Source organism: Neopsephotus bourkii, unplaced genomic scaffold (assembly GCF_033783945.1).
Source record: "Neopsephotus bourkii isolate Nb327-2 ecotype Australia unplaced genomic scaffold, CSIRO-AGI_Nbou_v1 NB_233, whole genome shotgun sequence".
Taxonomy (NCBI): Eukaryota; Metazoa; Chordata; class Aves; order Psittaciformes; family Psittacidae; genus Neopsephotus; species Neopsephotus bourkii.
The window spans coordinates 292,769-312,519 of record NW_026900743.1 but is presented as its reverse complement, the minus strand read 5'-3'; the positions used below and the strand labels follow the sequence as shown (position 1 = coordinate 312,519).

At 38.4% G+C, this 19,751-nt stretch overlaps 1 protein-coding gene across 5 annotated transcripts in view; it reads left to right on the top strand.

Annotated features, from left to right (window-relative positions):
* ICA1 (islet cell autoantigen 1) overlaps nucleotides 1-19,751 on the top strand; it is a 74,200-nt gene that overhangs the window by 34,545 nt on the left and 19,904 nt on the right. For all 5 annotated transcript variants that reach the window (XM_061344704.1, XM_061344703.1, XM_061344702.1 and 2 more), the window contains exons 7-8: nucleotides 15,239-15,364; nucleotides 15,553-15,651. In XM_061344704.1, coding sequence (XP_061200688.1) covers nucleotides 15,239-15,364; nucleotides 15,553-15,651 — 225 coding nt within the window. The remainder of the gene's footprint in view (nucleotides 1-15,238; nucleotides 15,365-15,552; nucleotides 15,652-19,751) is intronic.

Here is a 19,751-nt window from a genome sequence, read left to right as displayed (position 1 = left end):
TGTCTGGCTGCATGAAAACTGCCTCCTTTGATACAGTTTGAAGTTAAACAGATTAACCATAAGTAGTTTGTCTTTATGCTAGAGAAAATTGAGAAGTCTCGTGCAGCCAACAGTGGCTGGGCAGCCAACTGTCAGCTGGGACGTAGCTGCTGAGTGCTGCCCTCTGCTTAGTCCTGGGCCTTCCTTTGGAACAAGAGCTACAGCTGTTTGTGTCAAAGCTGCTGAGGTCAGGCCCTACCCTGCATAAAGTGGGGACATGTTCACTTGGAGATTGCTTCTTTCTGCACAGGGAGGAGATAGGGAAGTCAGTAGGTAACACATAAGGAACTTGAAAAGCTTAAGTATTTGAAGAGTGGGGAAAAGATTTTTGGAAAGGAAATGTCAGGATTACACATAGCCCTTTTTCCAGGGAATATGTTTGGCCATGCAGAGATGCTGCTTTTCTGAGAAGTGGTGCCTAAATGAAGCTGAAGTGGTACAGAACTCTGTGTAAACAATTCCTGCATTTGAGAATAGCATCTATCAATTTAGCTTAAAGTGTATTTTTCCCAGTTTAAATTCCAGTAAACTATTCTTAATTTGAAATATCTTCTGTAAACATGCTTAGCATCTGTTCAGTTCAAAGTCATTTTTAAAACAGTTTGGTTAAGCTGCGGAAAAGTAACCCTAACCCTAGCCTCCATTTCTAGGGCTGTGCATTCAGGGGCTCTTGAATCTTTTTAAGGTGGTGTGACTCCGTAAAGTTGTTTTGCTTTGCCTGATTTTTATGTTGTGCTGTGATCTTAATTTCAGTAATGAGTTTGAGTGTGGTTTTGGAAAAGTAAGGACTGTTGCTGCTTTCAGCTTCTTAATTTTAGCAAACTTTCCTTCAATTTACTGTAAATAGTGGTTGGAGTTATGAAAGTTATCCACATCTTGTATTTCAGAGTTGGTCACAACCTGTATTTGACAGACTTTTTTTTTTTTAAAGAAAAGCTGACATATTTTCTGTGTATATTCTGCTTCATGTTTTGTTGCAATGAATGCATTGCTGGTAGAGCAGTTGGATTCATATTTTGGAACTGCTCTGTGCTACTCTGTGAAAGCTGTTGTTGAGACTTTAAGCTAAAGATTTTGTTGTCTGGTTTTTGGCTGGATAAACTTGTTGGATCTGCTGAGAAATGTAACTTTGATCAGGGCTGTGTCCAGCTGCTGGGTAAGTGGAAAAGATTTTGCAGAGGATGTGCTCTCACCAAACCATGTACTGTGTCTGTCTGCACTAGGCCATGCTAGAGGGGCAGAAATCAGGAAGGAGGAGAAAAATATCTTCTTCATACGTGTTAATTCCTTAGGAAAAAAAACCTTCAGAGGTTTTCTGTTGCTGTTGGGCTGTACTTTTCAACCCCCTTTTATTATTTTTTTTTACCTTCCTATGAGGGGTCTAAATTATTTTTTAATAATGGAGGAGGAAGTGTGTTCTGTTGCTGCAGGGCAGTGGTTAAAAAAATAGCACAGAGAGTAGTATTACTTGCAACAGGTAGTTTTCATGTCTCAGAGAAATTTGAATTAGATGATAACAAAATTGTGCTGCTACACATTTGGGTACAGGTCTTTGCACTACCGTAGTATTGATAGTAGGGAGAAAAACATGTCAAATCCAAGTCACAGAATCACAGAATCCCAGGGGTTGGAAGGGACCTCAAAAGATCAACTAGTTCAACCCCCCTGCAAGAGCAGGGTAACCTAGAGTACATCACACAGGAACTTGTCCAGGCGGGCCTTGAATGTCTCCAATGTAGGAGACTCCACAACCCCCCTGGGCAACCTGTTCCAGTGCTCTGTCACTCTTACAGTAGAAAAGTTTTTCCTGATGTTCACATGGAACCTCCTATGCTCCAGTTTACACCCAAAAGTTAAATGGGCAAGGAAAATAACCCCAACATTATTCTCTTGAGACATATTCAATTGGAGTACTCTGTTGGTTGAATAGCAGGAACATTTTTGGCATGTGAATTTAGAGTATCTTTAATTGATGGGCCTGTTCTAATTAAATACCTAACTCAGTAATAGAGCTGTTCCAACAATACTTATTTTTAGCAAACTACCTTCTTGAAACATAAAAGGCGAGGGGAAGCTATGTATACTTTTTCCCAGAAGATTCATTATACAGTAACACTGTGGAGTGCACCACTCCCCTCTTAAATATCATTAGTAACAGTTTCACTCAACAGACAACCCTATAAGACTTGAACGAGGAGAGAGGAGTGTTTGCTGCATGCTTTGGCAGTGGATACTGGAAGATAAACTAAGCCTGTTCAGGTAGATTCTGCAAGTTTTGACAATCCATTTCCAAAATTCAAACCCCAGGTCTTCATATATATGTAGATTTCTGTACAAGGGGCACAAAATCTTATGAAGGTAAAGTACTGAGATCTGACATTCTCTCTGCACTGCAGTTAGAATTGAGAAATGTTCGAGCATCTCAAAATTGTCCCTACTCCTTCTATAATGAATCTGTGTGACTGCTAAGTTTATATACTGTCATACAGCTACAATATCTGAAGCGTTTGTACGTGCTTTCTGCTATTTAGGCATGTTTGGGAGTAGGCAGTACTTGAATACACTCTGGGAATTGAAACTGAGCACTCTTACAGTTTCAAAATTATATAACTCGATGTGCTGTTAAATTTTGATCATGGAAAATCTGCTGTTACACAGGTGTTAGAGATTACTACTTTCTTGGAAAAGCTTGTTTGAAATATCTGTGCTGTCTTAGACCCCAAAACAGAGAATTCTCCTAAGCCAGTCTGAATCTAACATAGCAAGCTCGCAAGCCCAGTTTGACCTGCAAACATGCCTTAAGGTTGACTTCTTCTTAAGGATGGGCTGTTAGTTCAGATAAAAATGCATTCTTTGCCCACCATCTGTCTTCTCTGGAAACCAATGCTAGTGATCAGGATAGAGCAAATACACAATAGCATTTTCTTGTACTACTGTGCGCAATGGAGGCATCATAAGACATAGTGTTTTGGTTTTTTCTATAAAACTGTTCAGTTGCCTTTTGAACCAGTGTTAATTTTGGCCATCATCTGTTCACTGTGATCAGAAAGCTGCCCTACTGACACAAGTGTTGTGTAAAGATTCACTGTTCCCATGTTGAGTTCAAACAGCTAGTTTGGTTTAATGCCCTCTCATTGCTGTTTTGCCCAATTCTAGCCTTAACAAATTCTGTATATGTGGTGTGATGGACTTCCATCATGCTCCTCCTTAGTCATCTCTTTTTTTTCTGGGCTGGTAAATGCTAGTATGTCATCTTTTTACAGAAACTAATTTACAGCTTTGATCAGACATCTTGTTCTCGCCTGCTTTTTTTCCCCCATTGCTAAGCCTGAGATAATCTGCTCTTGCAGATCCAGCTTAGCTTTTGGTGGAAGAAAAATATAGAGTGAAAAAAAATTCTCCATGTCACTGTATTATATTTATGGAAACACATGCATAATGTTCAAGGAAGTTCTCAGTTTTTCCCCATCCCTAAAGAGACACAAGAGAATTGGAAAAGTTACACTATAAAACAGCAGGAATAAACACAGGGCTGGGAAGGAAGTGAGGTAGTAGAAAAAAAAGAAAGAGAAAAAGGAGTAAAACAAATGTGCACGAGTTTGCATAAAGGAGAAAGGAAAAGCTACTTAGCAGGATTCAATTTCTGCAATAGTTGTCAGTGAATATATGAGAAGATGGTACAACGAAACTTTGTTTTTTGAAGGGGAGAAAAAGGAAGAATATTCAAGCCAGACATAACCTTATATTCTCACAGGGGTCAGAGAACTGCACACATCTGCTGACTGTCAGTGGTTATGAAGTAAGCAGTTTAGACCATGGCTTACTCATTACTGCCAGGCTGGAGTTACATGGCGTGTGAGCCAACAGGCTCAAAGCAGTAAAATTTTTACAGGCTGAGTGCTGAAAAACATAAGAGGGAAATGTGGTATAAATGTGGCACAAAGGGCAAATTTCATATTCTACTGAATAAAATCCACAAAGAAGTTATGGTGCATGTCCACAGCCTGGCTGTTTGGTAAACATGATATTTGTGTAATATCTTTTGGGGAAAAAAATCTTGTATTAGGATTTTAAAATAGTAGTAGTTTACTCAATGTACCTAACAACATCTTTTCTTACCGTAAAATTTTATATTACTGTTGAAGAAAAAAAAATGCAGCAATGCTTTTTAAGCACTTTCCTTTTTAACATGAGATTCTCCTTGACACAGAACCATAGACATGGATTTCAAACCAGGAAGAAAAAGTCAAGACATCTGACCCAAAGTGCTGACAGGACAAGGACAGGGCTAGAAATTAAGAAAAACTTAAGGAAAAGTATCAAAAAGTGTAAGATGTAACTTGAAGAGTAGGGGAGCTTACTTAAGGTGTTTCTAAGCCAATATACATCATTTAACAAAGAGAAAATGAAGAGTAGGCTTGCTCCTGGTATCTAAGTTGCTGAGGGTCAATCTACTCATCGAGTTTAATCAAGAACCATGGCTTGGAATCTTCTACTGGATGAATTCAAATGGTAAATAAGGCATGTATTTAAATACTTACTGTTATTATTAGCAATAAAGGAAATGGTTTTAGTTTTGTTGTTTTTTTTTTCTTGGACTTCACTTAGGTTAGGATTTATCAAACCTAACTTCAGACATGTGCTGTGTAGATGTCTGCACTGAAGTAATCAAAAAGAGCTCCCTTTATAGTCCAGTGGAGAGAAATAGGCTCTTTTAGGGTAATATGAACCAAACTCTAGTCTTGGTAGTTTGTGTTGGCCAGATCTCATCCACTAAAACAGATCACAGGGTAACAATGTAGATACCAGCGTCAGAGCTAGGCACACCTAGTATGTATCTGTGGAAAACATGCCTTAGGGTAAGTGCAGAAGTAGTATTTTGTGATGTTAATCTACTGATTTGTTCTGAAGTTGAACTCTCTAGCCAAATATATGGCAACTGTCTAGGAATGCTTTTCCAGAACACCTGCAGAGCATCCCAAAGCTAAATCAGATAAGAATGACCAAGAAGACAGGAATCCTGCTGTGCACAGGAACAAACTCTGGCAAAAAAAAATGAGCCAAAATAATTACTGTAGTTTGAAGATTACTGTGGGATTTATAGTGGCTCTCTTCAAAGAACTGCTAAAATTGTCCATATCCTATTAGGATGTGTTGCAAATCACAGAATTGGAGAAAATACAGGTTCCTGGAGTTTAAAACTTTGCTACCCACAAATACCTGAATGTTTCTAATAGTGTTTTAACATACCGGGAAAAGTATATTAAGTATCCATTACTTTTAGTTGAACTACTATAAAAAATGTGGGGGGTTTTATACTGTCTTAAATAAATGACATCTCGTGTGTTTTTAAAACTGTGATAACTTAATCTAACATAAATATACCAAGTCTGTGTGAACCTCATGAAGTTCAACAATGCCAAGTTCAAGGTCCTGCATGTGGTCATGTTGATGAGAAGCTCCACCTGAACCAGGAGTATGCGCTTGCAGCCCAGAAAGCCAACCATATGCTGGGCTGCATCAAGAGGAGCATGGCCAGAAGGTCAAGGGAGGTGTTTCTTGAGAAATTCTATTGCACGCTACACAGAAATTTAAACCTGTGTGTTGTGTCAAAGCTATCATGTGTCAGTGTAAAGTGTCCATGTGAAATTCAGATCTGTCATGTAATCCTTTCCTTGCCTGGTACACAAATACTCACCTGTTTATAGTATCTTTATTAGCCCTTCCTGAGGGGAACAGAAGAAAAAGAGATGTTTAAAATCCTATGGCCTTACCCTACACATGAGAAATTAAAAAAAAAACTTTCCCCCCTCACCCCCCAAACTTGGAATTTTGCATTCATTTTATTTGTACACCAGTCAGGATATGTTTATATTATATTATAAATCAGTATAAGCAAAAAAACAAAGCCATAATGCCTTCAAACTTTCCAAGTTCTCTAATTAGCTGAGCACAGCTGAAGGCTGAAATTTGCTTGGATCTAGTATATCCAGACACCCAGTGGCAGCTCTAAAGATTTTTAGTTGGTAGGTGTTGCAATAGAAAACTGTTTGTAGTAGATCCGTGTGTGTGTATGCACATGTGCTCTATAGCACAGTGGAGATTTCAGAGAACTGTACCACACAAATGGTGGAGTGGGGCAGGCTATTCATGGTCATGTTTACAAGACTGGGATCTTTTAGTTTATTTATTTTGCAAAACAGAACAAGTGGTTGCTATAATGTTATAATGCTCTAGTGGGGTGGACTGCCCTGTACTGCTGGGTCCAAGAGTCACTCACCTCTATATATAGCTGGTGAGGGCATGTTTTGCCAGTGCAGTCCAGTGTCTGTCAAACACTTGGGCTTGTGCATAAGTATCCCATAACTCTGCGGCAGACCTGTAGTTTATTCAGGGCTTTTTTATGCCAGGGACAATGGACCCAGTCTCACTGAAAGCTTCAGAAACTGCTGTAATATAAATGTTAAATAATAATGACCTATACTATTGCAATCAAAGGGAATAGTCGCATATTCAAATGAAAATGTGAATTGTCATCAGATACTGTTGTTCTTGTGTGTGAGTTAAAACTATTACAGCTGTGACTTTGTCTCGTATTCTGACTGTGGAGGTAGATGAAAAATCCTGGTTTTGACTAAACTCAGTTTTTGTGAAGGAAAAATAAGTTCAAGAATGGTTCTACCATGTGAATTCAAATAGGGTAGGATTGGGAAAATAGCTAAATATGGCAGGTTTGCATGAAAAAGTTGCATGAAAGATGCTGGGTTTGGGGAATAACATTTAAGTGAAAACATGACTTACTAGTTCTTTCCTCTAGACCACTTTGACAGAGAATAAGGAGAGCAAAATACATGTTAAAATCATGGAGATTTGATTGACCTTACTGGAAAAAAAAATTATGATTAAAGGAAGAAAACTTTCTACCAGTTTATGATGACTTTATGATTGCTCTTTTTTTCAGAGAATTTGTTTCAGATCAAATTGTTTGGTAGAGAAGCATAATTGTTCTTGATATAGCATTGTTTCTGTCTTTTTTTTTTCCTTTTTTTTTTCTTTGTGTACTTTAACATTCTTCTTCTGTTGCTTTCTTTGAGTTCTGGGACTGTCATGAGCATGCTGTATCCTCCAGTGAGACACCTGAACTGGTGAATTAGTTGCTTCAATTAAATCTAAAATCTCTGGGTAATCATGACAAGTAATTTGCTAGTAGATATTTGCGGTTATTTGAGTAGGTATTGAGTTCATTGGATTATGTTCAATATCACCATAGTTCATTTGAATATTTAGTCTGTTTCTTTCCACAAATGTTTCAGCCACTAGAAGAATAATCTTTGGTGGCTGTACAATCTTTGTGATGTATTGGATCTTGTGATAGACTTACCTTCATCAAGTCTGTATATAATGAGAGTTTTCTACCACTTCAGGGATACCAGGCAGTTGTGACAGTTTCTTTTCCAGAATCTTTAACTCTTACAGTGTGGCTAGCCTAATTTACATTTAATGCAGCTTTCACAGATATCTTTCCACTTGAATTTGCTGATACATTTAAACTACCTCAACACAGGATGTGTATATTTTCAACAGTTCTTTCAAAGTGTTATTTGCTTGTGCTGCTGTAGTGACTGGAGTATGAGTCATAGGTAGCAGCTCCACTCTGGTAGTCCTGCACAGGAAAAGAAAAAGACAGGCTGTACAGCAGGTGTACCAGTAGTTTTTCCTCTCCTCACAGTGACAAAACTTCTCTTTCAAAGCTGACATATCAGTTGTCCTTTTGTGGCAGAAAGACAGGCAGTATCATCGAATTATAGAATCACAGAGCGGTTTGGGTTGGATGGGACATCAAAAATTTTTTCTGGATCCAGGCCCCTCTCATGGGCAGGGACACCTTCCACTAGAAGAGGTTTTGTTGCTTTCAAAAGTGAGACAGGTAGACATGCAATGCTAATTAAGTTCGTTATGTGAATTGCAACATGAATGCAATTCATGTCGCAATTCGCAGCCGAGAAAGCCAGCCGTATCCTGGGATGCTTGTTGACCAGCAGGTCAAAGGAGGTGATCCTGCCCCTCTACTCTATGCTCATGAGACCTCACCTGGAGTATTGTGTACAGTTCTGGTGTCCTCAACATAAAAAAGACATAGAACTGTTGGAACAAGTCCAGAGGAGAGCCACAAGGATGATCAGGGGACTGGAACACCTCCCATATGAAGATAGGCTGAGAAAGGTGGGGCTGTTCAGCCTGGGGAAGAGAAGGCTGTGTAGAGACCTCATAGCAGCCTTCCAGTATCTGAAGGGGGCCTATAGGGGTGCTGGGGAGGGACTCTTCATTAGGGACTGTAGTGATAGGACAAGGGGAAATGGGTTAAAACTTAAACAGGGGAAGTTTAGATTGGATATAAGGAGAAAGTTCTTTACTGTAAGGGTGGTGAGGCACTGGAATGGGTTGCCCAGGGTAGTTGTGAATGCTCCATCCCTGGTGGTGTTCAAGGCCAGGTTGAACGAAGCCTTGCGTGAGATGGTTTAGTGTGAGGTGTCCCTGCCCATGGCAGGGGGGTTGAACCTAGATTATCTTAAAGTCCTTTCCAACCCTAACTATTCTATGATTCTATTCTATGATTCTAAATTTGCTTAATCAGGCTTAACAGAATGAGGGAGCATGAGGATGTGTGCATAGGCATTTATAATTAAGTTCAAAATGGCAAATTTAAGAAATGTGTCTCAAACCCACTGTCCATGTCAGTGACGAAGATGTTAAATAAGACCGGTCCCAACACCAATCCCTGAGGGACACCAGTCGTTACTGGTCTCCAGCCAGACATTGAGCCATTGACCACAACCTTCTGCGTGCGGCCATCCAGCCAGTTCTTTATCCACCAAGTGGTCCATTCATCAAATTGATGTCTCTCCAATTTAGAGACAAGGATGTTGTGTGGGACAGTGTCGAACGCTTTACACAAATCCAGGTAGACGACATCAACTGCTCTGCCCCTGTCCATCAGTTCTGTAGCCCCATCATAAAAGGCCACCAAATTGGTCAGGCAGGATTTTCCCTTAGTGAAGCCGTGCTGGCTGTCACCAAGCACCTTGTTGTTTTTCATGTGCCTTAGCATGGCTTCCAGGAGAATCTGCTCCAAGATTTTGCCAGGCACAGGGGTGAGACTGACTGGTTTGTAGTTCCCTGGGTTTTCCATTTTCCCCTTCTTGAAAATGGGGGTTATATTTCCCTTTTTCCAGTCGTCAGGAACTTCACCTGACTGCCACGATTTTTCATATATGATGGCCAGTGGCTCAGCAACTTCATTTGCCAGCTCCTTCAGGACCCGTGGATGGATTTCATCAGGACCCATGGACTTGTGCACATTCAGATTTTTAAGATGGTCTCGAACCAATTCCTCTCCTACAGTGGGTCCAAGGTCTTCATTCTCACAGTCCCTGCGTCTGCCTTCCAAGACTTGGGTGGTGCGGTCAGAGCCTTTGCTAGAGAAGACCGAGGCAAAGAAGTCATTCAGAACCTCAGTCTTCTCCAAATCCTGTGTAGCTAGTTCACCTGAGAGCTTCCTGAGGGGGCCTCCATTGTCCCTAGTCTGTTTTTTATTTGCTACATACCTGTAGAATCCCTTCCTGTTATCCTTAATATCCCTAGCCAAGTGTAATTCTAACTGGGCCTTGGCTTTCCTAACCTGGTCCCTAGCTTCCCAGACAACATCCCTGTAGTCTTCCCAGGCTGCCTGTCCTTCCTTCCACCTTGTATAAAACTCTTTTTCATTTGAATTTTCCTCAGGAGCTCCTTATCCATCCAAGGAGGTCTCCTGGCCCTCTTGCTGCACTTCCTTCTGGTTGGGATGAAACACTCCTGAGCTTGTACTTAAATTCATATCTCAAGAATAGTTTTGTTTCTTCAACAAGTCTGATGTACATCTGCTCAGCTTCAGACCCAAGTGGTATTATTTGGATCTATTACGCTGTCCAAGAAGTTTTCCTCTTTAGCTAGGAGTTTCTTGCTTTATAAATTTAATCACCTAAAATTCATTTCTGTCAGTGTTTCTCATCAGATCATAAATGAATATTTTAATAACAAGGACTGAAGCAGACAAACAGAAGTATGCTACCTCTTCTTTAACCATTGTTCTTACGTGTTGCTCCTACAAGTTGATGGGCAGAGATTAATGAATGCAGTAAGTACTAGTCCAACCCAAGGGAACAGTTGAGTCAAAGCATAGTGTGTAAAATACAGAACATAGCAAAGCCCACTGAATTCAGGTTCAGTACTGTACATGATGTTGGAAGTTCTTGGATCTCACATGGAAAAGTTTAAGCTACAGGCATTATTTTGTGTAAAACATTACCTTTTCTGTTCTCTAACCATCCAGCATCAATCTTGAATTTAAAAAGTAAAAATAAAAAAATCTAGCTTATATATGTGCATGTAAAAGTATAATGGGTGCTCCTTGTCATAACACCACTCATGGTTTAAAGTTATTACAGTTATTACAGTTTCGTAGGAACTGAGAATCTAGTTCCTTATGCTTTCTGGGCCATATGCAGACACGTTGCAAGATGTGCTATGCTCTAAATACTTTGTCCTCAAACTGCTGCCTGCTTCAGTTTGAATTTAATTTTCATGTAGTCTTCACAATGATCAGGTATGCCAGAAGGTGCTATACTTATTTAATGCAGAGATTTGTGCTGATTCCATCTGCTGGTAGAGTTTACCCAGAGCCCCCAACAGGAAGGTTTGCTATATTCCAGGCATTTTTCTCTCCTGATTTACTTATCCTCCTCCTTCCAGCCTGTACACATGCTGTGCATGCTTTTCAGATGGAGTAAGTGAGAGGCTGAGTGACAAATTAGACTGGAAGCATCTGTTTCTGCTTCTATGCTGGAAATGCTGAGACAAAAAATATACTGTATGTAAAGTGAGTTAGCACATTTATCCAACTTTTCTTTTGGAGATGATGCTTCACCAGATGAATTGTCCCTGAAATTGGGCTACTACTGAAAATAAATTTTGTATTTTATGGTGGAGTAGAAGAAAGTAATAACACAGATGTACCATAGAGGATATAAAGGTTCCTTGGAAATACATGAGAAATCCATGTTTTAGTAATTGAACGTACTGAATAGGGTTTTTTAACTGGGTCTGAACATTTGGGGCTTTTATATTAGCAATCTTGAAGATTGGGACTTCTCTGTTTGAATATAGGTATAGGAACTTATGTTAGCAAATATTTGCCCTGACAGTCAAACATTCCAGTATCTGATTTTCAAGCCCCTAGGTTTTTAACATTTCTATATTTACTTATTTATTTTAGTCTTGAAATTATTTTCTGTTTGTCTGGCATGTTATAGTTTTTCAAGCTATTGATTTAGTAAGATACTGCTTTCCAAATCTATGTTTTCTTATGTGCTCTCTTTAAAGAATTCTATTCCATAAATATTGTACTTAGATGTTTGCACTGGGAAATTAAAAGCAGGTTGCTGCTTAGAAAATAAAAAGATATGGAGTAATAATCTTTTTTATGTCAGTAGTACCATAAGCTTTTCTTGTACAGCATAAACCCTAAAACTAGCACCTACAGCTTTAGATGCTTAGGAGCGCTTTCATTTTAAAATGTCCAAGTTGAATTCAGATTGGTGTGGCTCTCTTATAGTCAGTAAAATCCTGGCACTTTTCAGACTAGGCATTTGAAGAAATTTTGTATGTTCAGTTTTAATGAAGTTAAATATATGAATGAAAATATGCAATACTGAGACCACAATGAGGTCCTGCTTCTCATGTCTTGGAGACTAATTGCAGAGAAAGGAGATTAGTAGGTATTATATTAGCTTTCCCTTCAGTAGAAAACCAAAGGTTAGAATTTGTGTGGTATTGAATAGATTATGCTTTGTAAGTACTAAGCTTTTATACTTAATTCCTGAAGCCGCAAGTAATCTTAAAAGATGTCTAATAATAATTTGAATTGAAAATGCATTTATTGGCATACATAAAAGGCAGAAGATCATGTCATGCTGATGCAGTATGTGGTGTTTGTTCTTCACTTACCTGCACTGCTGCTGCAAAATGGAGAGTGCTTCTGCTCAATAAACTTTCAGTATATCAAAAAACCTAAAAGCATTCTTAATTTAATAACGATTATAGTATTGTATCCTCCCTTGTTGGCAAGAGAAATGTGTGGCATTTGATAATACATATGATCATGTCAAACATACAGGTTTGTATTCCACATTGCTTTGTGGATCACCTCTTTATGAATGCTCTAGCTTTTAAAAGAGAAACTGATCACATGTTCAGTTAAGATAAATGCTGGCATTGTTTCTTGCTAAATGTCCCTGCAGACTGAATGCAGGAAGACTGCAACTCAAATTTCACAGGTTTTTGGTTTTCTGGATTTTTTTCTGTTCTGGGTAGTTGGAGACATGTGGTAAACTCAAATCCCAATCTGTAGTATAAAGTCCTTGTGCAGACCTGAGGTTGTATAAATTAATAATTACATTTAGTAGTACTTTTTTTTTTTTTCCTTTTCTTGTGGCCCACCATCTCTGACAGAGTATTTATGTTCCCCAGAACTAACATTCTTTACTTACTTGGATTATCAGTTTACAAAGCTACAGCTGTTCTTACTGTGTTTTCACCAGTGCTATGATATACTGAATAGGAAAGGGATTCTGATCTCAGCTGCACGGTTGTAAAATATAGTTTTACATGTGACCCACTTCTGCTGACATCAGTTGAATTTCTCTGGAATTTCATAGCCACAACTGAAATCAGACTTTAGTCTTAAGTCTCACTAAGTTTTTCAAAACCCTATAACATCTCTTACTTAAATTGTTGTAGCAATTCTTTCTGGCAAAAGCTTCAGGTAATCTCATGTTTGGATTTCAGTTAGAAGTTTGTTTTTGCATAGGCTCATGGGGTTTGAGTTTGTTTTTTTTGTTGGGGTTTTTTTCCACAGTTCTCATTTTTAGACTGAAGTTGTAAATGTGTGCTCTCAGTCACTCACAGCTAAAGCAAATAAAGAATTTAAGGACCTAATGCAGGACAAAGGTGTTTTATTGAGTACTGGATAAAGCTTCCCCACTCCTGCCACTGCCCCCATCCTCTTCCATTGCTGCTTAATTTTGGAAGCTCATAAGCTCTTCACCCACCTGCTGTTTTGACTAGGGAGTTCATGCGTAGGGTAGAACACAGTGCCTCCCTTGGGCTTTCACCAGGCATGAGCTAAAAGTAGTAGTGTAGAGTCCCTTGAGGACCCCAAAGTAAGAGGCAGCCTCAGCTCATGCCAGTGTAGATCTGACTGGGTAAGGCTTTTTACCAAATACTGTACGTTATAGGGAGATACCTTGGCAGTAGCTGCTTTTTGCTTTTTATATCATAGCCTTTGTCATGCCTAAGGAGTGAAAGCAATGGGAGCAATTTCCTCCCTCCTGAGGAATTCAAATCCGTCTCCACCTCACCAAAACATCTCCTAACTACCCAAGAACTCTGCCAGCTGTGAACATCCCTGTTTGGTTTGAAACTCTTCAGTTTGAAAAAAAAAAAGAAAGCAAGTCATCAGTAAGTTAATATAGTCTTGTGGTTAGAGCACTGGAGCTGGTCAGAAGTTTGAGACATGGTTGTTATTACCAGAACTCAAGATTTGTTGATTGATAGCTTGGTGTGATGTGTGGAGAAGACTTCCCCTCCTATATGGATAGACTAACCAAAAAGCTATCTTATAGAGTATCACTGCTGTTTCTTTATTAAAAGAAAAAAAAAAGTATTATTTTTCTAGGAATCATTTTCTGCAATTCAAATCTCACAGGTGAGATGCTGCATTTATCAGAAATTCTAAATTACAGGAGTTTGTTCCTTGTATCAGGCTTATGATACGTGCAACCCTATTATACTACTTCTGCAAAGCTGATCTGATCAGTGAAAAAAAGGTTGCCATGTATCCAGCATCCCAGAAGTCCCACAGTTTGTGTGATCTGATGAATTTGTGATCTTTTGCTGGGTTTGTAGCTGATTGGAAGTCTCATATATCCTGAGATTGTGAAAACAAGGTTAGTCATATGGTAACCCTAACATTTTGAATTGCATTATGAGGTATGTATTTGTCCTTCCTGCACAAGTCACAGGCACTTGCTGCAAGGTTCTGGATTGAATTGTGAAGATGAGGAGCATACATGTTTGTCAGATCTTGTGTGATGGAGTCTGCATATTCTGAACAAAATCACTTTATTCTCCAAGTTTGGCTAGTAAAGGAAAGGAAATATACTTAATTTGCTTTGAGTTTTTTTCGACTTTGCAGGTTTTTTGGGGATAAACATTTTATTTTAACTGTGAAAGAGTTACAGGAAAATAATTATGTTTGTGGTTTGGTTGTTTCACATTTCCATGGAAGAAAATTGAATTTTGTATACAAATTTTGTTACAAACAAATTGTGTACAAAGCTGACATAAAAACAGTGATCCTGGGTGTAAAGGCCTACATCGGCTTTTTACCCTGATACCTGAACATGAGAATGCCAGTGGTGTTGTCAAACATATCCGGCTTGTGTACCAGAGGGTGTCTTGTATCTACTTGACAGATGGTGGAAGAATAATGTGAAAAACTAAAACCCTTTAAAAGTGAAATTGTTTACAAGAGAAGTACCCTATTTTAGAAGGAAAACTTCAATAAGTGAAATTTTTGTAGCAGTTCAAAGTTACTGACATGCTGTATTGTCAACAAGAGTTGCAGATCGGCTTTAAAGTTCATCAGTGTAACTCGTTTCCTACTAAATAGGTACAAGGAGACATTTCTGCCTGTGCACCTGTATATTATGTAGTAAAATTTTAGTTACAAATTTGTTGGTCAACCTTTGAATTGGTATTTCTGTAAAGGGATACCAAAATGAGTACATTTTCCAATTATTACCTTCTCAGTATATATTTAATGCTAATATTCATCTTGCAAAGAGAGGTTACAAACAAAACTTCACTGAATATTGTTAGAAAAATAGTAACATAGAAGATAGCAACAGCCATATTTTAGCGTATCTCAGCCTGCTGTATCTTATTTTCAGTGGGATTGATGCTATATTAAAGTTCTATGTAAATTTTAATTGAGTCTGCTCTGTTGTCTGATTTACCTAAAAGTTGTGTTCATTTGCTCTTCTGTGAGAAACAGAGGAAAAAAAAGAATTCACTACATGAACAGTTGTCCCTTTGTTTGAAGGTTCAAGCTCAAGTGCGACATGCAAAACTCAACTTTGACAAACTGAAAACTGATGTCTGTCAAAAAGTGGATCTTTTGGGAGCGAGCAGATGCAACCTCCTTTCTCATGTGTTAACAACATATCAGGTATCCAAAGAAAACGTTGACCTCCAAAATAAAGATTTACTGTTAATATATGTTTTTTCAAGAGGTTACCACGTCAATATTCAACTGTAAGAACTGTAACTAGTATTGGAGGGGAGATGTGGGATTTTCACTGAAAGCAGATTGATATTAAAGCTAACATTGCATTGAAATTTCATCCTACCTTACAGATAACACTTCTTCATTTTTGGGAAAAAACTTCACACACGATGGCAGCCATCCATGAAAGTTTCAAAGGTTATCAGCCATATGAATTCACTATGTTAAAGGTAAGGAATGTAGAGATATGTTTGTGCTAACTTGGGTTTTGTTTGATTATTCCAAAAGAATGATAAAATGCAGCGGAATTAGGGAATTATGTTGCTCTCAAATCATGCAAGTGAATTAATGCTATTTTGCCTTTTCATCTGTTTTTTAAAACTCACATTCTTTTAGAACACTTTATTGGGCTAAATATTGAGTACATGGATGAGTTACATGGTTTCCACACCTCTACTGAGACTTTTTAACCCTTCAGTGCTCTGGGAAATAGTTTTACTTGACTAGTAGTATTTGCTGTTTCTTTGTAATATTGAAGTATGGAATATATTTGATATCTGGCTGTAGTCTGAGTTCACAGTTTCACCAGGTATCTAAAAGTCATCACTCAGCATTGTGTATTTTCCTGGTCATGCCTGCCCCTCCATAGTTGCTTGTCCCCTTGCCATTTGAGGTTCAGTAGAGGAATGGTAAAACAGTAAAAAAAAAATTATCCTATTTCCAATTATCCCATATTTTGTGCAACATGATAACTATGCTATTGGCTGATGCTATTTGCATGGGAGAAAAATAACATTTGTGTGAAGGATATCTGAGGGAAGGGTTAGCACTGGAAGGGAAGCGAGGAATGAATGCCTTGCAGCAAAGCCACTGCTTGCTTGAAGAGACAACCCAGTTTGAAAACAATTACAAGGCATAGCCTCAATCCATGAAGTGCTTGTGCGTTTGACACTCAGAAGTGGAAGTTGAACTGCATTATGCTATTTAGCCTGCAGCTACCCCAGAGCTCCTGGAAAAGAAGCACCAGAAGGTATATGTTTTAATTCATCCCAGACTACCAAACTTGTCTGTACATGACTATGCTATATTTAAAGTTGTTTTCTAGAATGTGGGTTGGGAGGGAGCAGTTTCTGAACTTTGAAGTGCATAGCGAGCTTGTGGAGGCTGTTACTTCTGCAGCATGAAACATCACAATAGACCAAACAAATAAATTTTAAGCTCAGTCTCTCATGACCAAGGACAAAAATGAAGAGGCTTATAAATTGTTTCATCTTACCCAGCCTCTGAAGAATCCTGTCTTGCAGGAAAAGACCTCATTTGCTATGAAGTTAACATAACTCTAAGCTTATTTCTTGCACAGTGCACATTGTGGAAGATGGGGTGTAGCCAGAGCTTGCTTCAGCAGTCTGCTGGAGCAGATTTCAGCAGGAGACAGTAGGGCATAGTTACCTTGACATTGCTGGTAATTACCTACACACTTACCAATTAAATTCCAAACCGAAAATCCCCTTTATTTCCTCACTGTTGCTTCTGATGTCTAGTTCACAGCCTGGGTTTTGCATGGCCAGGATTTACCCTGCTCAGGAGCCTGCGTATTGTGCTTGTGGACTGTTCTCATAGCTTCCCAATGTTAGAAGGTTTCTGAGGATTTTTTTTCTCTTTGCTTTTATGCAAACCAATTTCATTCTGATTTGTGTAGGTAGCCTATATTGTTGCTGGATATTCATTCTCTTTTATATCTAAAAATTCGATTATTTGAACAAGATGTATGATTTTTCAAAAAGCATAGTAACATTTGGACATTGGAGAGAAACTTGTAGAGAAAATTCACCTGTCGTGGAGAGTGAAATACCCTTGTGATGGAGGATGAGAGAGATTTGGGGATGTTTGTTAACTTTTGAACTTCCTTCTGTGAAAGATTTCAGTATGATCTAAATTTGAAATTAGATTGGAAATCTGTGATGAAGAAATACAATCTGTATTGAGTCGACACATATGTAACAAGCACCCTTGAAGCAAAAAGTAACTGTAATAATGGTTGTGAATATTGTAGTGTGTTTAGCATGCAGCCTAACTTTGTTATGAGAATCTTAACCATTTTCATTGCTGGCCTCCTGCACTGAAAAGATACAATTTCCTGGTTTTGCAGTGAAATGTATGCTGAGAAATTGTGCTAATCAGAGGTAGTTTTATGCTACAGAATTTAATGGAAGTCTGTGGTTTCATAAAACAGCTGCTTGGGAATAAGACTATGTTACTACCTTTTAGTTCTTTATTTCTTTCAGTCTCTAGAGCGTGGGATTACTTCCTATACCAAGTGTCCTCCATGATCTCCTTTCCCCCAGTTAGTAGTTCCTGTTTGTTTATGTTAAATGATTACTGAGAAAATTAAATCAAAATCTGGTGGTTGCATCAGGTGAGATTCTGTTGCCTAGGAGAATATATGTCTGCTGCTACTCCAGGTGCCTTACTAGGGTAAGTCACCTCACCTTCACTTGTCATTTCTGAAGGGTGTAGGACTTCTGTGGGTCCCGTGTCTCCTCTGCTACACCTGGGTGTGGAATAACAGTAGATGTTTATGGTTAGGGAACCGATCTCTCCCATTCATATCATGTGTTTATGCCAGAGTAACTATATATTAAGAAGAACCTTCAAGATAATTCTATACTGAGATTACATGGTATTATTTTTTTATGCAATTTAATAAATAGCTATAGGAGATCTAGGGCAAGTGTAGTTCCTGATGGAGAAATTTTGGTCTAAAAATATACCAATTGAAGATGCCTTACAAGCTAAAAAATATACAATCCAAACATATAATAGCTTATAACACAGATAAAATATTTCAGCATGCCCATTTCTACATTAAATCGGGAGGTACCACTTTTAGAATATTTTCCCTATGTTGTATCTTAAAAGGGATCTTTCCTAAAAGAATTTTTTTAGTTTGGTACTTGCAAATAATTTTTGTCTATTATGATTCCAGTAGCAATCTAGCAGCGTAATTCACCTTTTGCTGCTAGTGATCCTTTTGAATTAAACTAAGCATACGTGTATGTAGGATTAGCATTTTACTTTAAAACAAGAATTTAAAGAAACTGTTAATACTTGATTTAGATGTAGATTGTCTTACTGAAAAATTAGAAGGTGCTATATACTGGAAAATTACTGTCTGTATTTAATAGTATGAATATATTCATGTACCAGGTTTACCTCAGGAAAGAGACTCTTAAAAGCCTCTCGGGATTGTTTCTGGAAAGAAAACATTGTCTTTAGAGATGTTTGCCAAAACTCACTTAATGAAAAACAGACCATTTGTTTTCTTTGCTTCAGGGTATATGCTGAGAGTAGTATAATTGTGCTATTGCAGCTGTATTTCCTAACTGCCAGTTTCATGCTTGATGAAGGATGATTATTAATGTTCTAACAACTCTGTATTGTGATGTAAAAGTATCTGAAGTATCTGTTACTGTATCAATTGCTGTACTATTAAAGATGATGGGCTGCTGTTTTGGTAAAGCCTTTAAAGTTTCATTGTCTTGAAATTACTATATATCACATGAATTCAAATTTATTTCAGGGGCTGTTTTTCAGGAATAATACTTCTTTTTAATTTCTGTCTGCATTTATTTACCTTAGTTACTTAATTAATAATTAGTTACATTTTTTACATTTTAATGTATAATACCTAACTTCCTGAAGAGTTCATATGAGCCTAGAAATAATAATAGTTCTGGTAATAGAGTCAAAAGGTGCATTTCTCAGTGCATCCATTTATTTCTGTGCAAAGTGGAACACTGCTCCTTACATGGTTTGGAGAACCCTGTCCAAGCAGGTACTACAACACTGTTGCCTCATGCTGATTTCTGCTGTAGTTGGGTATCCTTTCTTTTTTTTATCCTATCCTTTGTTACATGTTGGCTTTACTCACAGCAATATTGCATATCATTTTCTATCTCTAGGGGTTTTGTGGGGGCATTAGGTGTTTATTGGGTTTTTCCTGATGAATCTCCATGAGGAAATTTTGAGGCTACCTGCTTTTCCCTCTTCCCTTTCAGCTCTCCCCCAAATGAAACCTATCCAAGTTTTTGTCTCCTCAGTGGTGCTGCGTTTCTCCACAGGTGTCGTCCTGGCTCCTGGATCTGCCCTTACTGTGTTGCTTTGATTCTTTCTCAGTCAAAAGGAAGCGCATTAGTTGTCTTAGGCACTTGGGGGGAGCTGTGGGCAAGCTGAGTGCTTTGTCAACACTCTGGTGATTTAACTGCAGAGGACAGGTTTTGTGTGCAGTCCAGATGATCTTGGCTTGACTTGAAAGCAGCCCAGATACAGG